This window comes from Pseudorca crassidens, chromosome 2 (assembly GCF_039906515.1).
Source record: "Pseudorca crassidens isolate mPseCra1 chromosome 2, mPseCra1.hap1, whole genome shotgun sequence".
NCBI classification, from domain to species: Eukaryota; Metazoa; Chordata; class Mammalia; order Artiodactyla; family Delphinidae; genus Pseudorca; species Pseudorca crassidens.
This window is the reverse complement of record NC_090297.1, coordinates 20,398,153-20,413,366: the sequence shown is the minus strand read 5'-3', so window position 1 is coordinate 20,413,366 and position 15,214 is coordinate 20,398,153. Positions and strand designations below refer to the sequence as shown.

At 46.6% G+C, this 15,214-nt stretch overlaps 1 protein-coding gene across 5 annotated transcripts in view; it reads right to left on the bottom strand.

Annotated features, from left to right (window-relative positions):
- Window positions 1-353: 353 nt before the first annotated feature.
- The window catches only part of CEP85 (centrosomal protein 85), a 32,836-nt gene continuing 17,975 nt past the window's right edge, over window positions 354-15,214 (bottom strand). For 4 of the 5 annotated variants that reach the window (XM_067724918.1, XM_067724921.1, XM_067724919.1 and 1 more), the window contains 9 exons: window positions 14,834-14,951; window positions 13,589-13,774; window positions 9,205-9,357; window positions 8,827-8,981; window positions 7,575-7,689; window positions 6,594-6,644; window positions 3,844-3,951; window positions 2,464-2,689; window positions 354-2,072 (listed from right to left, as the gene is read on the bottom strand). In XM_067724918.1, the coding sequence (XP_067581019.1) occupies window positions 1,912-2,072; window positions 2,464-2,689; window positions 3,844-3,951; window positions 6,594-6,644; window positions 7,575-7,689; window positions 8,827-8,981; window positions 9,205-9,357; window positions 13,589-13,774; window positions 14,834-14,951 (1,273 nt within the window). In that variant the 3' untranslated portion in view covers window positions 354-1,911. The remainder of the gene's footprint in view (window positions 2,073-2,463; window positions 2,690-3,843; window positions 3,952-6,593; window positions 6,645-7,574; window positions 7,690-8,826; window positions 8,982-9,204; window positions 9,358-13,588; window positions 13,775-14,833; window positions 14,952-15,214) is intronic. The other variant, XM_067724920.1, reaches the window with a different exon arrangement.

The following is a 15,214-nucleotide window of genomic DNA, read 5'->3' as shown; positions in this document are numbered from 1 at the left end:
TCCTGGAGGCAAACACAGAGTCCTGCCTTGCCCTGGGGAAGCCACTTCCTTACAGCAACCCACAGGCAAAGACTTCCTCCTCAGAGGATTACTGAAACTCAATGACAAACTTGCTCTGTGACTCAGGGCAGCTTCACCCAACAGAAAGTGCTGTGGGAAGAGATCTTATCTGTCCCCACAGAAAGACAGAGGAGCAGAAGTGGTAGAAATAGACTTGAGGCTGGACCTGCCAAAGTTCCCTCCTTGCTGCTGTTTGGAGAACTTGGCTAAACACCCAGGCTTTGGCTCCAACAAGCCAAAGTGAGGGGTGGAGTACGAGCTGATGGTGATGGAAAGCAATGGGAAACCGAGGAGTCTGTTAAATTTTTATTTTGTAATCAAAATAGGCAATACAAACCAGTTGACATAACAAGGATTCATATAAATAACTGCTTATAAACTTTATGAGGAAAAATACCCGTGAGCATGGTGGCTGGGCTGCCAATACAGGGTGGAGACCAACCAGGCAGCTCTGCCTTTAGGAGGCAGGAGCCCAGAGGCTGAGGGGATGGCTGGGTGGGGCTGCTCTGAATGGAAGGGATAAGTCACTCCATAAATAAAACACAAACTTGTAAAAACACTTATGAAGGAGTCTCATTCAGGCCAGGAGTGAGGTCCAGGATGCTGCCCTGCCAGCCCGAAGCTTAGCAAGAATCTCCCAATGGCTGGCTCTGGACTCCTGAACTACTCAGTGCTCCCCCTTCCCCACACACAGCCTGGCTTGGCCTGGCTCCAGATCTAGAGGAGGCCCGGGGCTGGCCCAACAACCAGATACAAACAACTACCAGATGCTCCCTCAATGAGGAGGCAAGAGAAACCAGAAAGCAGAGGGTCCAAAGGCCCCGGAGAAACAACGAAAAACACTGAAAGTTGTACCTTAAAGCTGACCTGTACTGGGTACTCTGAACTCTCAAGGAGCCCAGAGCAGGAAAGGGAAAGGACCCCCAATCCCAAACACAAGAGAGGCACAAATCAGAAGGCCAGGCACTGGCCCCAGCCCCGGGGGGAAGGGGGTGAGCAGCTTGATAGTTGCCCTGCGGTATCCTGGGGGAAAATCCTGCCCAAACCCAGAACCATAGAGGAGTGAGTTTGCACTCAAGGGGGCTACCTGGCCAGCCTGAGAACAAAGGAGAAAGGGCTGTGCTAACCACACGACCAGGGCCCCAAGGGCACAGGGCAACTAGAGTGGGGTCTCCTGTAAACGGGCATGGTAGCACAGATGAAGAAGCCCTGGTTATAATCCCTGGGCTCCCAATTCTAGTTAGTACTTTGCTAAGGAATAGATCACCCTGAGGCATCTATGAGAACAAGAGCCCTGAGGAAGAAGCAGTGGGACTGGGCCTAGGAAAACCCAGAGCCAGCTCAGGTCCCAGGAAGGCTGGCACATGGGGCCTGAGAATTCTCAAATGGCCATTGTTACTGGTACTCAGCCTTTCCTGGCCCCTCTAAGGAACTCTGGGCATCAGCACGACCAAGGTATGGAGTGGGAATGAATGTGGAGCCATCCCAAAGGAGGGAGAAAGGAGGTAAGCGGCCTGCTTGCCTTTGACGTCAGCCAGCAACTGGGAACAGTCTGTGAGGACTTCCCAGTCTACCTGCAAAAGTTAATTATTAACTCACCCTCAAAGGGTGAATCAGGATGACAGGACAAATGCAATCCAACAAGGCAAAGCCAGAGTGGGGCAGGGCAAACAAAATTCTCTAATCAGCCCTTGGCCCCAGATGCAGCGCATACCTCCCCTCCATCCCTTCTCTCTGGGAATAGCAGCAGACAGGAGGCAAGAGATTGTCAGGGCAGGACCTGCTGGACCGGGCTCTCAGCAGACCAGATTCTCCCTTGGGGAATACAGCCTGTCCCACCCCCAGCATTCCTCACTGTGTGACACAGTTTTCTCCCATGTCCTGGGCGTATCTGTCTGACATGGTGGTCCTTAAGTCCTCGATGTCACGGCGTAGCTGTTGAACCTCTTCTAGTTTCCTCCTGATCACATCCGGCTTCTGAAAATCTAGCTGAGTCCCTGCGTGCTGTGTAGCTGGGGAGGAGAGCATTTCGAGAGATTATTAGTAAATCACTCAGGAGACACTTTCCTGTGGAAAGCGCAGTATGGATATGCAGTGCCATAAGGCCTGTGGTCTTGGAACATGGCACTTTTTAAAAAGCACCTAGGAATAATGGGCTGAAATCTTGCTGCCTAAGGGCCACGTTTGTGTTTGTCCTTCACCCAGGTACCCCATAAGGATGCCTGTTTCCAAAACAGATTTACTGAACGTCTACTTTGCAAAACACATCAACTCCCAGAGGGTGGTGACCAGGTCTACGGAGCCCAGTTCACACATTACCAGTAATGATGGGAAAGGTAGATAGGGGTGAGAGGAGAATGAAAGCCACTCTCTCCTGGGTCCCAGACTGGCCTGAGGACTCACAGTGAATGCCCAGGAGCAGGGAGAGACTGGGGTCATGCCCCTGGGCCCTCTGGGTCACAATGCTACAGACAGCCTGCAGATCTTGAAGGCAACGGGCCAACTCCTGATGCAGCTCAAATGCCAGCTGGGCCGTGTCTGATGAAGATGGGGACCCTGATTGGGCCTGGCGCAGGTGTTCTTGGAGCGTCAGATTCTTCTCAATGAGGTCCTGGTTCTGTACTGAAAGCTGAGCAGACAGAGAGGCGAGCACATTAACCCAGGCCCAGGGAAAAGCAGAGTATCTGTGCATGAGTGTGGATATATGTATATATGTGCGTGGAGGGGAAGCTATGAGTCAAAGGCGATGTCCCCCCTCCTTGCACTCCCCTCTTCCCCCTCAATATCAGGCCTAGTTTCTCCTGCAGGTAGGTTGGGCCCACAGGGCTGCAGCATTGGAGGGGAAACTGCACCCCAGCAGACTGAGTCAGCAGCCTCCAGGTTTCTGTTCAGGAACCAGAGAAGATACTCCCGCCCCTCGGAACTCTATCTGAAGCCAGTCCCTCAGCCAACTCTGTTAGCCAGGCTATCAGAGAAGGTTTAACGTGAACTGTGAAATCTGAGGAGACACTGGTTTCAATCTCTCCCTGCCACCCTGACAAAAGTGGCCACCAGCCAGCCGGATCAGAGTGTGTCAGAGGAATAAAGCAGGCAAGAAAGACAACAAGACAGCTAGTGGCCACTGGGTGGGTTGGGACGAGGCAGGGCTGAAGCAGCTGGGGACCTGGAGGACATAGTGCTGAAACGTGTCCTGCCTTTTCAATCCTTCACCTCAGTGGAGTCAGGCTTCACTACAGAGATCAGCTATTCACGTCTATCTGTGTCTCTTTCCCTCCCTTTCCCAGAACAGCTTAATGCACACTCCTTCCCTTCCTACCTCTATTCTGTTTTAAAGACACTGAATAGACTTTCTCCTCCAGTCCCCACCCTTCACCCACACTGGGCCATGTGACAATCCTAGTTCTGGGAGACTCCTTCCTCAGCACTTGGGCAGTGACCTTGGCCGCCCCCTGCCGACAACTCTGTTTACTCCATGAGGATCACCAAACCTTCAATCTTCTTGAACCCTTCATCCCCAACCCCACAAACCTGTGGCTGTGGGAATACAAAATAAGAGAGAGTGATCGTCCATATCCAAAAAGCATTCCTGGGTAATTATGGCCACTCAAAGGCTTAGGACCTCTAATATAAAGGATGATGCAATGTCCCTTCTTACTCCTCTGCCAAAAAAGCTTAGCAGGGACCTCCCAAACGTGGGGGCTCCTGTGGGAGAAGGGATCGGGAGGATACAGAGAAATCAGGTTTGTAAAGACAGTACCAAGAGGCCTAGCTGTTGCTGCTCACCTCTTTCACGGCTGTGCGCAGCTGCTGCAGGGCTGTCTCCCTCCTTTGGGCCTCCTCTTTCAGGGCCTGGCTTGTTCCTTCTTCTTGAGCCACTTCCTGCTCTAGGCTCTGCATCCCATGGCAAGGAGGGTGGGAGAACACATCAGGGGTAACAAGTCTACTTCAGACCATATCGCCTCTGGTCTGGACTATATACATAGTAAAGCTCCACCCTGCCCACACACTGCTGCTAAGAGATTATTTTACAACAGCCCTGGTCTGTGACTTCGCATCAAAACCCTTCTCTAGCCCTTGACCATGTAGCAATAGAGGCCAGCTCCTCAGCAGGGCATTCTAGGCCAGTCTGGCCCTTACTTACTTTTCTATCCTTATCTCTTTCTACCCTCCACACAGCCTCTACTCCAGTCACACTGAACGACTAACTGGCCTTCATCCCCAAAGGTTACAGTTCCAATACTGTTGCTCACTCCTCTTTCCCCTTTGCCCAGAATGCCCCTCTGCTCTGCCAGAACCTTCCTTAATCTGCAAATTAGCTCCAATTAATCCTAATATTGCCCTGCTACTCATACCTCCATCATGGCTCATGAGTACATTTGTTGGCTGTGCACATGATTCCTCCCTCCACTAGACCATAACTTTCTTGAGGGCAAGGAACGTCCATTGAGTTGAGTTCAATTATTTATCGAGCAATTACTGTTGACAGGCACTGGGGATACTAAAAAGAATACCAAACAATCCCTGTCTTTGAGGAGCTCACAGCCAAATGCCCTTGACAATACTGTATATTAAATGTTTTTGACAGAGATGAGAAGGGGTAGAGAGAGCACTCTCTCGGGCACCTAATCTAGTTATAATGCGTGCGTGCGTGCGTTTATGTGTAGGGGTAGTCAGGGTCAAGAGAGGGAGGTATTTATATCTGTTATCTTCTGCCTCTCATTCTGGTTCATTCCAATTTCCCCCCAGTTTTGAAACTGACTTGAACAAATAAAGTATAAATAATATTTCTTAACTTTTCCATTTTGTATTAATAAAAAATTTAGCAGCCAAGGAAAACGTCTCACCACTATGAAACACCCAAGGTGACCATTTTGAATCCACCTAATTCCACCAAAGTCTCATCATGGGTAAATATACTATTTTAAATGCTGTGGAACCTCAGAGTTCCAAGAAACATACTTTGAGATCCACTAAAAACTACTAAAATCCTGGGATTTTAAATGGATGTAGGGAATTCCCCGGCAGTCCAGTGGTTAGGACTCTTCACTTTCCCTGCCGAGGGCCTGGGTTCAATCCCTGATCGGGGAACTAAGATCCCGCAAGCCGAGCAGCGCAGCTAATCGTCATAATAATAATAATAAATGGATGTAAACACTCACTAGGCTTGACTATCTCCTTACAGGACTTGAAATATGTGAACTAAATAGACCCACATAATGACAAGGGTAGGACTGCAGCTTTCAGTTCTTCCTCAGTGGACGTGCATCTCTCCTGTTTGGTGTGAAAACCTCTATTAGAGTCCAAAGAGAATCTGTACCTAGGATTTCTTGGAGAACCCAATTAAGGACACTCCTACCCTGGCCTAAAATAGAAACCAGGAGTTGTCTTTTTCCTTATTCTTCAACCTCCTACATTCTATCAGTCACTGATTCCTCTCAATTTTACCTCCTAAAATTCATTTAAATTTGTCCCCTCACAACTCCTTCTTGCAATGCTGCCTTATGCATCATCCTTCATCATCTCTCACTAGGATTTCTGCTACAGTCCACTGGCCTCCAGCCTTGTAACTCTCCAAGTGCCAATATTCTTCCACACTCAAGCCTGAGTTGCAAACCTGACCACATCACGCCCCAATTAAATACTAGAGTAGATTCCCATCACCTACCTAAAGAATAAAAGCTAACTTGGTTGAACAGTCCCAGCCCTCCCATAGCCCAGTTCTCCATTTACCACCTTACTTCAACAATATCAAACTGCTTGCAGCTCCATGTGCAAACCCTGCTGTTTCATGCCTTCATGTTCCTACCCATGCTGTTCCTTCTATCAGGAAATACCATCCTATCCTGTGCCTCCTCATCGACTGGCTAACCCTTCCTCCTCCTTCAAGAAGGCTCATGAGTGCTTCCCTGGTGGCGCAGTGGTTAAGAATCCACCTGCCAATGCAGGGGACATGGGTTCAAGCCCTGGGCCGGGAAGATCCCACATGCCGCTGAGCAACTAAGTCCGTGCGCCACAACTACTGAGCCTGCGCTCCAGAGCCCACGAGCCACAACGACTGTGCCCACATACCACAATTACTAAGCCCGTGTGCTGCAACTACTGAAGCCCGCGTGCCTAGAGCCTGTGCTCCGCAACAAGAGAAGTCACTGCAATGAGAAGCCTGCACACTGCAATGAAGAGTAGCCCCCGCTCACCCCAAGTAGAGAAAGCCCATGTGCAGCAACGAAGACCCAATGCAACCAAAAATTAATTAATTAATTTTAAAAAAAAAGAAGGCTCATGATCTCCAGAAACCCTTCCTTGACCTCTCTACTTCCACTGACTCTTCTACGCTCCCCCAGGATAATATGGATGCTCTAACAGTACTGTGCTAAAACCCCTTCCCAACAAGAATGTAGGCTAAAAGCACTGACTGGGTCTCATTCTTGTGCTCCTAACACCGAGTAAATTGCATGGCAGAGAATAGTGTTGGTTGAATTCTAGAAATTCCATCATTAAGTCCTGCCCACCATGTCCCGAGGACTCCAGCTCACCTGTACTTGTGAACGCAACTGATCAATCTTCTGCTGTTGCTTCTCCACAATCTGAAAGGCAAAGTGATCAAGGAAGGCTGTAAGCACATGCTGATAGTGAGGTCAGAGGGCAAGAGGCTGTACTAGGATCTGTGGTCTGGCTCTTAGCCCAACTGGCTACAGCCAGTCAATAGTGAGAACAGAGTGAAGACAAGTTAGCTCTACCTACAGAAAAATAACCCAGACTCCCTATCCTGGCTAACTAGCTTCACACTCCTGTGCTCTAGTCACAAAGAGATTTAAACAAAGAGGAATGTAGTGTGGACCTATGACCACCATGGGGAAGTCGGGTGGAGAGAGACACCCTCACCCTGATGATTGTAGGCCAGTAGAATCAACTTCATATACAGCCAGTGTATATTCTGGTTCTTTGGTAAAGGACATGACTGAAAATTCAGTTTAATGAAGCTTGTCCTATCCAGGGCTATGACAGTTATCATTACTTATAGCTTTGGTCACACTGACTGTTCGAGGAGAGAACCTGAACAGGACTAGTTTCCTGTCCTTTGAGACCTCAGGTACTCTCTGAACCATTTCTGGGTCTTCTTTTTTGCTGACCTTCAACCAATCTCACTGCTAGGCCCCGAGCTCCTTCTTCTCTGCTGAATTAGAGCCCCCTCACTGGGTAGAACTTTGCCCAATGCAAGAGGTTCTGAATAGGGCCTGAGCCATGAATGAAGTACACCAAGCTTCAGTGTACCATTTTGGAGCATATAAATTTGGATGTTCAGAGGCATGTCCTTCCCTAACGTTGCTTGCCAGTCATAAGGATGAATATCTAAAATGCAAATTTATTATGCAGGGATGACTTCTCAGAAGGAGAGAAAAACTCTGGGCAGCAGATCCTAGAGGGTTCAGGGTCAGAAATTCATGGTTCCCTACCAATACCCAATCTTTTCTTTCCTAAGCCTACCCCGTTACAGCCTGGACACCCTCAGTCACCTTTCTAAGGGAATCACATTCCTTCTGCCAGGACTCCATTTCCACTTGGGGACCTTCTCCCCATTGAGCTGTATCTTCTCCACTGGCCGCCTCCACACACTGCTTATCTTGCAGGCTGAAAAACAGTGGCCTCTTAAAGAACTCTGAAGTTAGAGGGATGTGGCTTTGATTCCTGATTCCGCTATTTACTGTATGTTTTGGGGCAAGACATTTACACCCTTCCAAGCCATAGGTGGGGATAATGTCTTAGGTCTGTATAACGTAGGGAGTGCCACACAGAAGCTGCTTGCTCAGTCTATGCTAGTTCCATTCCCTAGAGGTCAGCATCTATACAATGTGCTACCAATTCTCTACCTGCCCAACGTTTTTTTATTCTTTGTTTTGATATTTAAAAGTAAACATTCATCACATGTATTTAAATTATAAAAGTCACATGTATACAATGCAGAAATTTAGAAAATACCAAAAAAATCTTTTTTCTTTGCACATACAGTCTGGGGCAGACCCAGCTATGTCCCCTAACCTCGCTTCTGACTCCCACCAGTGGTCTCCTCCCATGGATCCCCACAATCACTTTCATCATGGCCCATCTGCTGAAATAAACAACAGGGTCACTGTGGTTGAATATGGGATGAGAAATCCAATCCATCCCATTAGCAGCTGGATTTGGTCCAAGAGGCTGCTGAAACACAGCCACTACATTTTCAGAAACTTCTATTAACATGGAGGAGGCTCCCAAGACACCCTGAGAGTACATTATGGCATCCTGTTTTGTTCTCAGAACCTGCTGTGGCAATCGAGAGCAATCCCTAGGGCTGAGGAGAAGAAACAGATGCTCCTGGTAGGCTTTACCTTGCAAGATTCAAAATGTGGATAACCTCCAGTCCTCAGCACCAGGATCTACTTTTGCAAATATAGAGATACTCATTTTCTAGTTTATGAAGTGCTCCCGTTCGTTCAACACATACATATTCAAGGATTATTATCTAGTATTATTATGCCAGGTACTGGATTGGAGCCTTCCAAAGGATACAGTGACAAATCCCACCCCACTACACCACTATACCCCCCACATTCCATCTCAAAGACATAGTCCTTGTCCATAAACAGCTTTCCTATTACTTACAATCCAAAGAAAATGAAGCTCAGAGAAGTGAAGTGATTTGCCCAAAGTCACACAGGTAATGAGTGGGGTAGCCAGGACCAGAACATAGCTCTCCACTCCTTTCCTCAACCCCACAGGGGTATTTACCTATGTCTAGTGGAGGAGAATTCTGCTTCCCTCTGTCTCAGGCTTTCCAGTTGAACCTCCTTCTCTCTGCAGGCTGCCTGGGTCTCCTCGAGCAAACTCTCCAGCTCAGTCACTCTCTCCTGCAGCTCTGTGCTCTTCAACTCAGAATCCTTAAGCTGAAAGACAGGATTCCATGCTTAGGTCAACAGGCCAAGGAAGACTCTGTCTGGGTATCTCAAAAAATTTGCAGTTCAGTTGTGATATGAGTGTGTGGACATGACTCCTTTGGGATCTTCCTTTCAGAAAGCCACAAGGTAACTGCATGCAGCAGAGGCTGAGAAAGCCCCCCTGCTTGGCCACTCCCTTCTTGCCCCAGGTATGCCCAGACATTGCTGCTACCTGCTGGCTCTGCTTCTGATGGTCTTCCAAAGTGGGCAGGTCAGCCAGGTAGCGTTCCAAGGTCTCAATACGCTGCTGCTTCTCCCGGTTCTGCTCTGATTCCTTCTGACATTTCTTTTTCAAATTATTGATATGTTTATCACGACCCTTGACCTGTTGGGAAGAAATGTCGAGAATCTGTCTCCATTGACTCCTCTACAACCCCGAACGTCAACTTTTTTTGAAGTGATGTCTTTGCCCTTAGGGCTATGAATGTTTTCCAGTACAATGAATGCAGGAAGCTGATAAAATTTTGCCATTTGAGATTAGGGCATAAAATGCAGAGTTAACACACAAGAACTTTCTAATCAAGGGCAAGGAAGGGGGGCTCCTTTGGCAGTTTTCAAAAATTGGTAGCTCTACCATATAATAAGGAATCTGGGACTTCCCTGATAGGCCAGTGGTTAAGACTCCGTACTTCCACTGGAGGGGGCTTGGGTTCAATCCCTGGATCCCTGGTTGGGAAAATTCCACATGCTGCACAGTGCAGCCAAAAAAAATTTGTCTGGTCTTTGTCCAGCTTCCTGGGAGGTAACTTCTAAACTCTTAGAATATCCCAAATAATAGAAAAGGAGTATCTTTGTTTTTCTTAATGGACCAGAGCCCACCATAAATGCATTTATGCTAATGAGATGACCCAGAATGCAGACTGGTCACTATAAAGACCGATGGAGTTGAGCCCAACTCCCTGTGAAGAGGGGACAAAGACAGGAGATTGAGTTCAATCATGCCTACATAATAAAACCCCAATTAAAAATTCTGGACACCGAAGCTCAGTGGAGCTTCCTGGTTGGTGAACACATGGATGTGCTAGGAGGATGACATGCTCTGATTCCAAGGGAGAAAAGGTATAGAAGCCCTGCTTTGAGGACTTTCCCAGACCTCATCCTATTTGTCTCTTTATTTGGCTTGTCCTGATTTGTATTTTTATAATAAAGCTGTAATCCTAAGTAATCCTGAGTTCTGAGTTGCTCTGGTGAATTACTGAACCTGAAGGGGTCATGGGAACCCCTGGATTTATAGCCAGTTGGTCAGAAGTATATAGGCAGTCTAGGGAACCCAAAACTTGCAGCTGGCATCGGAAGTAACAAATAAGCATAGTCTTTTGGGGGACCATGCCCTTAAACCTGTGGAATCTGATGCTAACTCTAAGTGGTCTGCATCAGAACTGAATTGCAAAAGTAAATATAACTGTATATACAGTAGACATACAGCCGGTCTGGTCTGTTCTGTTGAGATAGGTAATGCATTATTCCCTAAGCACCACATAGGATATAAAGCTAAGCAATCATCTGGAAGGGCTAATGAGACTCTAAACTCCTTGAGAGGAGGGGCTGTGTCCATTTTGCTTACTATCATATCCCCAACACACAGCACAATGCTTGGCACTGAGCAGGCAATCAATTAAGATTTGTTGAATGGGGCTTCCCTCGTGGCGCAGTAGTTAAGAATCCGCCTGCCAATGCAGGGGACACGGGTTCGAGCCCTGGTCTGGGAAGATCTCACATGCCGTGGAGCAACTAAGCCCATGTGCCACAACTACTGAGCCCGCGTGCCACAACTACTGAAGCCCACCGCCTAGAGCCCATGCTCTGCAACAAAAGAAGCCACTGCAATGAGAAGCCCGTGTACTGCAACGAAGAGTAGCCCCCCTTTCACCACAACTAGAGAAAGCCCGCACGCAGCAATGAAGACCCAACACAGCCAAAAATTAATAAATAAAACAAATAAATTTTTAAAAAAAAGATTTGTTGAATGGAAACTTTTTCTTCACTATTATGGCTTTTTCTTTGGCTCATGAAAAAGGAAGCTGGAGGAAGTAAGAGAAAGCAGAGAAAAGGTAAGGCAGATCTACTGATGCCAAAGAGGCACAGGCCTAATTTAATCCAAAGATAACACAGTACTGAGAGGGATCCCTGAAAATCAGTCAAAACCTTTACCCCAGGTACAATCTTTAAGCTCCATGTGATTCTCCAGATTCTCACATTTTAATATGCATCAGAATCACCTGGGAAGCTTATTAAAAATGCTGATAACCAACTGTGAATTAAAAAAATGGTAGACTGGCCAGAGATGTTTATCTTTTCTCTCTTCCAAAACATCTCTAAACAACAGGAGAAAAATAAAGTACTGACTTTTAAAAGTCAAAAGAGGAGACAAAAGTATACAAGATATTTCAACATGTTTTCAGAAGATAAAAGTAATTGGGGGGATAAATGACTTGGAGCAAAGGAGTTATAATCTGCAGTAGGAGTTACAGACAACTTGGAAAACAATGTGCCCTTCACAACCAGCAAGAACCCCTGTACCTGAAGCACCAGATACCTGAGGGAGGTATGTATCAGCCATAGACTTGAAAAATAGGGGGATTCACTAGAAGTCTATATTCAGGTTAGCTGGATACCATTCTCAGCCTAGGTTTCCCCAAAAGGAGACTGGAGATTTATTTTCTGGAGAAAGCAACTGAGAGATAGTCAAGCTCAGGGATATCAGTCACAGCAGAGAGAGAGAGAGAGAGAGAGAGAGAGAGAGAGAGAGAGAAGCACTGTGTTGAAAATCAGTATAAGTAAAAATCTATGTATAGAACTGTGGGACTTTAAACCTAATCTCCTTCTCAGTGTTGAGAACCCAAAGGCCAAAATCATTCCTGTCCCCAGTCTCTCCACCAGGCAGCAGGCTGAAGATTCTTTCCTAGACAGAGTGAGATGAGACATTCAGATACTGATATTTGAGGGTTCCCAAGTGCAAAGGGCAGACTAAGTCTGATCATCCCACAGGGAAGCCCACCGGGCAACTACCATGAACCCAGAGCTTCCACGCAGCTTTAAAATACTACTGATACGTTGTGGGGTTTTTTTTGTTTTTTTCTTTTCTGGCTGCAGCGCACGGCATGTGAGATCTTAGTTCCCCAACCAGGGATTGAACCTGTACCCCCTGTAGTGGAAGCGTGGAGTCTTAAGCACTGGACCGCCAGGGAAGTCTCTAAAATACTACATTCCTAAATATGAGCACTCTTTCGTTCAAGGATCACCAAGCCTCTAACATGAAAGACACCAAAATAAAAAGACCTGAAGGAAACAAGAAACAACACTATGAGCAGATGCAGATATCCCAAAAGGTATAATCAATATCATCAGAGAAAAGATATTGCATTCATGAAACAAAAACAGCAAAAAATTCAATAAAAGAATACTATTCAGGGCTTCCCTGGTGGCACAGTGGTTGAGAGTCCTCCTGCCGATGCAGGGGACACGGGTTCGTGCCCCAGTCCGAGAAGATCCCACATGCCGCGGAGCGGCTGGGCCCGTGAGCCATGGCCGCTGAGCCTGCGTGCCGCAACGGGAGAGGCCACAACAGTGAGAGGCAGTGAGAGGCCCACGTACCTCAAAAAAAAAAAAAAAAAAAAAAAAAAAAAAACTACTATTCAGAAATATAGAGGTATATATCAGGAGAAAGAAAGAAAACAGTTGAGGACAGATAATTCTGTGGAGTGGGGCTGGGCACAGAACCACTAATTTTTACTATAAATATGTTGATATTTGATAACATGTTGGTTATTTAACTTAGATACATGTATTATTTTGATTAAAAGTTTCTTTTTTAACAAGCCTCTAAGTCTATGCTGTACCAATGGCACCAACATCACCTGGGAGCTTATTAGAAATGCAGGATCTCAGGGCCCCCTTCCCTCCCACAACTACTGAATCCGTATCTTTTTTTTTTATCATGATCTCCAAATGATTCTTAAGCACATTAAAGTTTACGAAACACTGCTTTAGCTGACTTTGATGCAAGTGGTCCAGAACTAAACATTATTAAACTGGTCCCCCAAGAATGTCTGCATTAGTGCAACCTGTGAACAGAACCAAAAGATTTAGCTCCTTCTATGATAACCAATCTCACCCTAAGCAATTCTAAGAGCACTGGCAAAAATGTTAAAACTCCCAAAATATCTGCATATATGGGATTCTTCACCTACTTTTTAGGTAGAGTGAGGAGAAACCAGGCTGAATGATGTACCACAGGTACATCTTGCCACAGCACAATCTCGTATGACTGCCCAGGCTGATTTTCCACCCAGGCCAGCTGGTAGCCCATCACAACCTGGGACAGTGAGGGATTATACGGCTTTCCCTCTCTGTGGTAGTTTTGTGCAGATGAAGCAGAAAGGAGGGGTTCCATTTCTAACAGATCAATCCTGCATAAGAAGTCAATGTAGGGGGTTTCACCCAATTGGCTCCTCCAGGTTCCAAGAATAGGGGCCAGAAACAGTTTAGGGTCTGGCAGGAGAGGGCTGACTGCCAACTCCTTTGTGAATTAGAAAGCTATCAGCTCCTTAGCTCACCCTTTCTTCCTGTTTCTTCCCCTCCTCTGAATGCTTCTGCAATGCCACTTTGAGTGACTCTCTGATGAGCTGGACTTCAACTTCTGAAGCAGAGAGTTTCTTTTCAAGCTCCATCTTTTCTTTGCTCAAGGCTTCTGTCTTCTGTGCAAACTGTGCACGTAAGAAAGTGTTCTCTCGCTGCAATTCCTGCAGAGAGATTCTCAATATGTAACTGTTCATTACCCTGACAGTCCCATACACGTTACTTATACCTAGTATACTTTGTGGTCAAATATCACCTTTCTCTAAGAATTTCTTTAAGCAGTGCTTCTCAAAGTGTGGTCCTAGAACTAACAGCTTCAGCATCACCTGGGAATTTGTTAGAAATGCAAATTCTTAAGCCCAACTCCCAGGCCCAGTGAATCAGAAACTCTGGGGATGGGTCTCAATAATCTGTGTTTTAACAAGCCCTCCAGGTGATTCAGATGCATACGCAAATTTCAGAACCACTGGCTTAAAGCAATACTTGATGAGTTGCAGTGTAACAAAGGAATACAGGACACTGTATCAGAAGACCTGGGCTCAAGGCCTGGTTCTCCTCCACTCATTCTCTGTATGACTTCAGGCAAATTCTTCCTCCTTCTCGGGCTTCAATTTTCTCATCAGTAAATTAGAGGACCGAACTAGATTTTATCTAACGGCCCTTCTCACACTAACATTCTGATTCTACAAGATGGAACACTATCTTAACAGGCCCACTAGGTGGCAAAGCCAGTACAGTACTATAATCTGTCTAACAGACATCACTCAAAAGCCCAAATTACAGAAGAAGCTTGGCCAACTTCTTTTAGGGCTACTGACCTAAGTGAGAGCATGGTTTCCTTCAGCTGCTCCTAGACATGGAAGAATAAAAGTGGGAATGGTTCTAAATCCTGCATTACCTCTGCTTCCCCCTCCATTTGGCCAGGGCTGGTATATTAAGACTTCTCAAAACATCACTCAGTACATTGCTCTGCCTTCCTTTTCTCCCAAGTATGTCCTGATACCAAGGCACCTGGACTTCCACTTGATCTACCCTCAAGCCTTTTCTGCCCCCACAAGGGCAGAACAGGAGATACTTTATAATTAAGATGTTTACTCTTTGAGGGCAGGGACACCTTATATCACTTGGTTCATTTTCTATCTCCTGGATGCCTAACAGTGCCAAGCACAGGGAAGATACTGGGTTATGACAAGCAGAATGCCATCCTGGCTGCCAAGGCTTACCTGCAGCCTCAGCAAGCAGACATCCCCAAAGGGGGCAGGGCGGCCCAAAAGAGCACTGTGGACTTGTAGTTCGCTCTCTCGCACTTTCTGCTCCAGCTGAGAGATATGTTTCCTCTGCCTGCAAAAGCCGGAATAGAATGAGGTCCAGGGTCCTGACACAAATCCACTTGCAATATAAGCCCCCACTTCCCTTAGGTACAAACCACACTTTGTAAGCAAAGACCCTGGATTCTGGTCAGTGCTGTTTCCTGAAGGAGGAAGAGCAAATGAGAAAACTGACAGGGGAAATGAAGAAAGATCAGCTGCAAAGAGTCAGCTGCCTCCTTTAGGCACTCCCCACAGCCCCTGCAGAGATATGCAACTGGCCTATCACATTACTCA